The sequence below is a fragment of the Carex rostrata genome, chromosome 3 (genome assembly GCF_964058835.1).
Source record: "Carex rostrata chromosome 3, lpCarRost1.2, whole genome shotgun sequence".
Classification (NCBI taxonomy): Eukaryota; Viridiplantae; Streptophyta; class Magnoliopsida; order Poales; family Cyperaceae; genus Carex; species Carex rostrata.
In genome coordinates, this window is record NC_135920.1 from 7,795,610 (window position 1) to 7,803,127 (window position 7,518).

Here is a 7,518-nt window from a genome sequence, read left to right on the forward strand (position 1 = left end):
AAAAACAAAAACAAGTAAATATATTAACAGAATAAATTTGGCTTCACGCAGTGCACAATCAAGTAAAGATAAAAAGAAAAGGGAGAAGTATATGACTGTTGCGCTGCAGAAACCCAAAATGGTTCTGTCAATATATTTACCAATAGTAACGGCAGGCGCCCGATTAGACTAAAGTTAGACAGTCCAACAACACTGGTGGAGGTGAAACTAAGCGAACACGTTTCTCTTTTCCTAGCCGCGAAATTAATGGCGGCCTCTGCCTTTGCCACGACCACGCCACCACCTCCTTCTCTTACCCAGTTCTCCTCATAACCCAACCCTTCCCTCCCATTCTCTCGCTATTGTACAAATGGCGCACGACAATTCCACCCTGGGAGATGCCTTACTCGACGTTGATGACTTCCCTCCGGTAAAAAGTCTACTCTTTAATCATTTTTGCATTGATTCAGTGATTGGGGTCTGTGTGAGGGAGAGAGAAATTTGGTGATAGATAATTGAGATCAAATCCCTCCTTATGGGAAGATGCAATTATTACATTGTCTTGATTAACATTCGGATGGATACGAATTACGAAGGAGAAATTTATTTAGTTTGTTTCGTTAAGTAATTATTCGAAGGGTTGATTTCTAGGTAGAAGAAGGGAGAGAGAACGGGATTTCAAAAGAGGAGCATGACAAGATTATTGCTCTTGTGTGTGATGCGAACTACAAGTTTCGTCAGAACCGTTATGATGAGGTATATCTGAAGTTCTCTAGCTTATTTATTTTATCTTCCACTCTAGATACTATTGATTATAATTGAGTAGAATGATTGAATATATAAAGTGAAAAGAAACACAGTATTTATACCAGCATTATTACACTTGCATGATGTCAAATTTTGTACAAATTCATTCACACTGGTACTATCCTGATGCCAATTTTCAGTATAGATTTGTTCATGTTTTCTGAAGTAAGTTTGCATTTTGTTTGTACGTAGCTACAATGTGCTTCAGTGACATAACTAAAAGAACAAAGAAGACAGTAAAATCTACTTCAATGAACCAGTACAGATGAAATTTTCAGGCGAATATCAGAACCAATGTGAAACAAACAGTCCTGAAAACTCTTTTTCGGCCTTGATATAAATTAGTTAATTTGTAACTTCAATAAGAATTATCTAGTATGGTTACTTTTTTTTGCTATAACAATATGTTGTTGTGTGTAGGCAGTATCTCTCTACTCCAAAGCACTACTTGTAAAACCAGGAGATCACACAATTCTTGGAAATCGCAGTGCTAGTTTTTGCTTGTAAGTCCATATACATTATTTGGTTGTACTTGCAACACTTCTATGCTACTGCTCTTTGTATTTATTTTGAAAATTCAACCTCCTTGTTTATATAATTTAAACCAATCAAAACCAAAGTAGAAAGATGAAAACCCTTCACTATTATTTCTGACTGGCAATGTATTGGTATCAGCCTTAGCCGTCTCTTAAAAGAAAGATCGCCAACTCAGTCAGAGTATCAACCACTGAATGGGCTTGATCCGACAACACATGCTGAGGTGAAAAAAAATTCTTCACTTTTGGCCCCTCAAATGATCTATTTTTAGTTTTTTACAAGAGAATCATTTGTTTATATTTCTTTTCAGTTAGCACTAAAAGATGCAGAGAAAATCTTATGCAGCAGTACCACTTCGCCAAAGCCATATGTACTGAAAGCAAATGCTCTTTTTCTGGTAAACTTAGTTTAAGTGCTTTTTGTGTTTGGGGAAATTCCTTAAGAGAGGAAGCATTTCTTGGTGTTAAGTTTTGTTTATCCTTCTTTCTAGCTTGAGCGGTACCAGGATGCAAGAGAGGCCCTTCTTGAAGGTCTTCAGATTGATCCTCTCAAGTATGTCTCTTTTTATTTGTCCATTGTTCTGTACCATACAACACCGATACTAGTACAGGTCTGTATTTGTGATAAGATTATGCTGATAACTTGATACAGAATCCACTGGTGCACCCGCCAATATATTTTAGATAAACTTTTAACATATTAAGATGTATTTTTTGTATAGCTCTCACCTACAATCTTGTCTCCACAATCTTGACCGAAGCGCAAATGTCCCACTAAATTTGAAACAGAGGAAGGCAGAAAGAACTGATGATTTTGAATGTACGCTCTGTTTTAAATTATTGTATGAACCGGTAACTACCCCATGTGGCCACTCCTTCTGTCGTCACTGTCTTCACCAGGCTATGGACCATGGTGAGTTCAAATCCATTTAAATATTTTTACTGTAATATGGATAACAAAATCAAACCCTTTCTCAACTTATATTATATGCTAAAACATAGGTAACAAATGCCCCATGTGCCGAACGGTGCTGTTCATCACTCCTAGAACTTATCCAATAAGGTGAAATCATCTCTTTATTGCATTTTTTTTTTCTTAAGGTCAGTGAGGATGACTCAGTGACATTTTCATAGATAATAAAGTTATTTACAAATATTGCAAATTATTCTTATAATGTATAGCATTTACAAATAGCACCCTTGTTTCTCATATTAACTATCACACCTAATACTTTTGTGGTCAATGCAAATGAATTTCTACTGTAATTGATCCAGCTCGGGATAATATTAGAATAGAGGGAAGAGAAAGGCAGAGATTTGTAGGGAAAGAGAGGGGAAACCTGGTGCCCTTGGGCTTTTCTTAATTTTCTGTTACACAAATCTGATTTAAAATATACTGGTTTGTAGCAATTAAATAGACTTTAGATCCTAAACTTGGAATAAATTAAAAATAAATCAGAATCAAATAAAATACCAATCTTGACTACCTGCCATAATAGAGCATTCTAAATTTAAATCAGAACTATAATAAAAACTGGTGTAGACATGACCAACTGACTCGGACTGATAATAATCAACATGGCTGGACCCAAAACATGCAAGTACCAATTTGTATCACTAATGTATCATTAAGACATAATTACCAGAAAAGCAGTTTGCTGGTGTAAGTGGTTATCGTACCCCTGGTATGCTGGTATACTCATAGTAGGTTTGTTTTTGGATATTTGCCGATCATATCTTTTAATATGATAACTTACTTCTATGATGAGTGTCCTATATGATTTATATTTTTATGGAATAAATTAACAGATAAGATGCCAAACCGTTCCTTCTTTAAAATTTTCCTGTAAAGCATACTATAAGCAAGATTTAAATTTAGGACCGACATTTTATACGTAAATTATTTGGCCCAAATCAAAGAAAAAACAGAACTAAATTACATATTAATAGCTAGCCATTCAAACTAAAGAATTTTTTATGTGCACGTTCTCCGGCAATCTAATTTGCTGATTACTTGCATTTCAGTTTGTGCAAGTTTAAGTGTGATTCAATTAAGGAGGAAAATTTGTCCCGTAACTAAAATCCAATTTAAGCAAACCAATAGACATGCACACACATGTAAACACACATTTTTTCCTCCATAGTTCAATCATATATTTTTTTTAATCCAATGTATGAATCTCCTTGACTATATTTTTAGATCATTTTTTGCTATGGGTAGTGTAAAATTGACCCTCATTTGCAGCATAAAATTTTTATATGTTTGACCCCCATAGCTTGAAAGTCTGGCTCCGCCCCTGGAGTGAATATTATATTTCTTTAAACATTGAAAGGGGATCAATTTACACTACTCTAAATTATATAGAAAATTTCATAAATACAAAAAATTTGAAATAAAAAAATGGGGGTCAATTGACCCCCAATCAATTGAATTTGAATCCCCTAAAGTAACCCAAATTTTGAGTTTGGATCTGGACCGTCCAATCTGTGCTGGCACGGCTATTAAAGGGCCCCTGTGCATTCCACCTCAGGCCAGATTGGCCCGAATTCTGATTGAACCGATCGGATCCAAAAGCCCCTTTATATTTTTTTATCCAGTTGGTGCAGTCATCTATTTGCCCCCATAACATGTACTGTGCTTGATATGAAATGGTGCAGTGTGGTACTGAATAACATAATACAGAAGAACTTTCCAGAAGAGTATGCGGAGAGGAAATCAGAACATGGGAATGTGATATATGCAGGTCATGATTTGATGCCTCTATTTGTCATGGATGTTGTGCTGCCATGTCAGAAGCTTCATCTTAATATTTTTGAACCTCGCTATAGACTCATGGTAAGATACAGTTACTATATGTACCGTTCAAATTGTTTATTGCAAATTTACTCATAATCTGATGAACTTTTATTCTGTGTTTCTTTTTTCTTTCGAAAAAGGTGAGGAGGGTTATGGAAGGCAATCATCGTATGGGAATGGTAGTGTTAATTGTTAATAGCTATCTTGACCTAATTCTCAAACAAACAAACAAAAAAAAAGAATAGCATCAAGTCCCTGAAATGTACTATATTAATCTTTTTGATGAATTTATACTGTGTTATAGGTTGCAATTGATCCTATGACCAGTACCATTGCTGAGTTTGGCTGTGAAGTTGAAATTGTGGAGTGAGTATCCAATGCATTTTACTTTCTTTTTCTTCTGTGATTGTTGTACTTATTCAGGGAAGTGACTCCCTGTCCACCAAAATAAGTAAATAATCAATTCTACAATTTTTTCCATAAGAGATGGCAAAAGTATTTTATAATATTATGTTGAGCATTTCTGTAATGATAATGGCATATCTCCTTTTGATGGATCGCTTGTTTATCACAATATCTTATGGGAACTTTCAGTTTAAGAAGAGAAATTGCAAAAAGGAATGTCTAATTCTTATTTTGTGTGAACTCGTATGAAATTTTTTATATATACAATTAATCATCTACTTTTCCTCCCTTGTGATTAATTTAGCAGCATAAGCAAGCATACCCTATGTGATGCATTAGTTCTCTTTTCAGAGGTTAAGCTGTGTAGCTTTGAATGTAAAATCAGTTTGGCAGGATGGTCGTAGAATAATAAATTTTACTTTGGGAGTGGAGTGGAATTGGATTCTCTCATGTACTGCAAAAGTTCCAGCATAGATCACATGGCCGTGTGTGTGCTGAGATTCTTGCTATCTCCAATTACGTCCCATGAAATCGTACACCATTACAAAATCAGACCGTAGTGGATTATTAACACATGAAGTGGGGTGGTGTATTGTCAAAATGTTTTTTAAGTTTTGGAAATTGTTGGAGGTTAGGGTTTTAAATATCCTTTGTCTTAGATATTATTACATTTTATTGAAACTTATGTACTTTTATTTAATTGTAATTTGTAGGTGCGAACCACTTCCAGATGGCCGATTTTTTTTAGAGGCAAGTATGAAATTTATGCATGTGGATATAAGTAACAACTGGCAAGTGCTGTCAGGACATAATAATGATAAATAACAGTAATGATAACTATGATAATGGTAATGTTGATGATATTTTGGTAATACAAAATTAATAATAATCCAAGATAAGGATAATGTAAATTTTCTTGTAGATAGAAGGCCGTCGACGGTTTCGAATCTTGCAATCATGGGACCAAGATGGGTGAGCATCTTTTATGTTATCCACTGATTTCTTACTAATGGGTTGGTTATAATGCGGTTAACACATGAGATTTTCTATAAATTTTCTCACTGAAGGTATCGCATTGCTCAAGTTGAATGGTTTCAGGATGTACTGCCACCAGAAGGATCAACAGAGAAACAAGAGGTTATTTTTTTATTATTTTTCCAATGAGCTTGCAATTGTTAATTATGCCCACTTTTGTTTTTTCTAATTTTTGATATGTTTATAACTAACGAGAAGTTGGTCGAGTTGGCCAGTACTGCTGCTGAGTTGGCGAGAAATTGTGTTACACGTGCACGAGAAGTTACTAGAACGGGTAAACTTTGGATTACATGATTGATCTAAAATTTTCAGAAATCCTTAGTATCAAAGAAGCTAAGTACTAAATCTGGTTATTTTGATAGGGAGGTCCAGTTGTTGTTATTTTATATTGTTATTTGTTTAAGGATTGATGAATGCCCTGGGGCCTAATGCAGGAAGGAGGCATCGACATTTGGAACAGTTTGAATCTGAGAGTACACCTGGGCCCAGTGATCCTGAAAAATTGAGCTTTTGGGTAATTTTTGTCTTATGAGTTATTATAATGATTTTACTGATAAGCCATGATGTTTGGTTTCTTATTTCTCTGGTTCTTTTATTTCTTACTTAAATCATCCTTTTGCATTTACCAGCTTGTAAAATTGCTGAATCTGAGAGCGTTTGAGAAGTACAAACTTCTATGCTCGAAGGACACCCGTGAGGTAACTAAAACTATACAAAATGGGAATTTCTTTTTTTTTTTTAATTAAAAACTTGACATGTTGTAATTCTGATGAGCTTATTATATTAAATAACTGTAGAGATTGTCGGGAATCCTTGATTTGTTGAGAGCACAGGAACAAGGTTGTAGCCTTCAATAGTGAAGGTTACTATTTTGGTATTATGCGAGTAATTACCCGTGAAGCATGAGACAATTGATTGTTTTGCAGAAGACTTATTTATTTCAATAAACAGTATGAATTTGGGCATCTTTTATCCTGAATGTAAATAAAGATAGCACATGTTGTTCATATTATGAGATCAAAGTCGTGCACATCTAACTTCATAATTTCTAGCACCCGGAATTTTCAATTGTTTATAATGTTAATTGATAATAATGAAAGCTTGCCGGCCATAAGACTACGCTTGACATCTTTTTAATCGTAATTCTGATTGTGTAGTTCTAGAAAAATTATATTTTTTATTTAAAATAAATTAAATATAATGATACTTTTATTAAAATATATGTTATGTCTCTCCTAAGTCCTAAATGAGAAGAGAGTATGAAAAAATATGAACTCTCCGATCATGATAAATACTAAGAGGGAATAAAATTGTATTGACGAAGGAATTGATGATGTGGAATATGTGAAAAATATTTAAAACTTCAATCATTTTTATGAAAGCATGTGATAGATTTTTAATCGGGTCATTTGTTGAAGCTGGTTAGGGCTGTACAAAATTGCTCGAAGTTGCAACTCGCTCATTAATGGCTCGCTTTAACTTGCTCGTTTACAATTTGAGTTGGCTGACTCATTTAATAAATGAGCTGAGTTTGAGCTGAGTCCAACTCGTGCACTAAGTTGTATGAAAAATTGTTGGATTCCAAGTTATTGTTTGCTTTGAGTTGACCTATTATCTCTATATTAGATTGTTTGTATTTAGATAAATTATTACTAGGTTATTTCAATTGTTTGTGTATATATAAACACATATTAATGTATAACAATACCTAAGAACTTGACTGGTTAAACGAGTTGCGAGTCAACTCGAGTTGATAACGAGCTGAGTTCGAGTTGGCTCTACAGCTCGTTATTACCATCCCAACTCGAATTGACTCGCTTATTTATTAAATGAGCTGAGTTCGAGTTGGTTCTACAGCTCGTTATTACCCTCCCAACTCGAATTGACTCGCTTGTTTATTAAATGAGCTGAGTTCGAGTTGGGGATAAGTCGCTCAAACTCACCTCATTTACAGCCCTA

General features: G+C 34.5%; 1 protein-coding gene across 3 annotated transcripts; it reads left to right on the forward strand.

The window, feature by feature from the left end:
* Positions 1–165: 165 nt before the first annotated feature.
* On the forward strand, positions 166–6,600 carry LOC144551244 (zinc finger (C3HC4-type RING finger) family protein). 3 transcript variants are annotated; one of them, XM_078299135.1, is made up of 18 exons: positions 166–409; positions 631–735; positions 1,207–1,289; positions 1,462–1,546; positions 1,634–1,720; positions 1,814–1,875; positions 2,045–2,235; positions 2,325–2,385; positions 3,981–4,158; positions 4,260–4,298; positions 4,424–4,485; positions 5,238–5,278; positions 5,451–5,496; positions 5,592–5,661; positions 5,758–5,833; positions 5,964–6,073; positions 6,189–6,257; positions 6,357–6,600. In XM_078299135.1, the coding sequence occupies exons 1-18, from the start codon at positions 350–352 to the stop codon at positions 6,414–6,416; spliced, it is 1,485 nt and encodes a 494-aa protein (XP_078155261.1). In that variant the 5' UTR covers positions 166–349; the 3' UTR covers positions 6,417–6,600. The 3 variants fall into 3 exon arrangements, with proteins under 3 accessions (XP_078155261.1, XP_078155262.1, XP_078155263.1); XM_078299136.1 differs by having other exon boundaries at positions 5,994–6,073; XM_078299137.1 differs by lacking the exon at positions 4,260–4,298 and having other exon boundaries at positions 173–409.
* Positions 6,601–7,518: the final 918 nt, after the last annotated feature.

Bases quoted from the DNA above. Each gene is read 5' to 3' on its own strand.
- LOC144551244 (XM_078299135.1), top strand. From the start codon at position 350: ATGGCGCACGACAATTCCACCCTGGGAGATGCCTTACTCGACGTTGAT. The intron at 1,721-1,813 runs GTAAACTTAGTT...CCTTCTTTCTAG, and splicing joins AAGCAAATGCTCTTTTTCTG to CTTGAGCGGTACCAGGATGC. The intron at 4,486-5,237 runs GTGAGTATCCAA...TGTAATTTGTAG, and splicing joins TGTGAAGTTGAAATTGTGGA to GTGCGAACCACTTCCAGATG.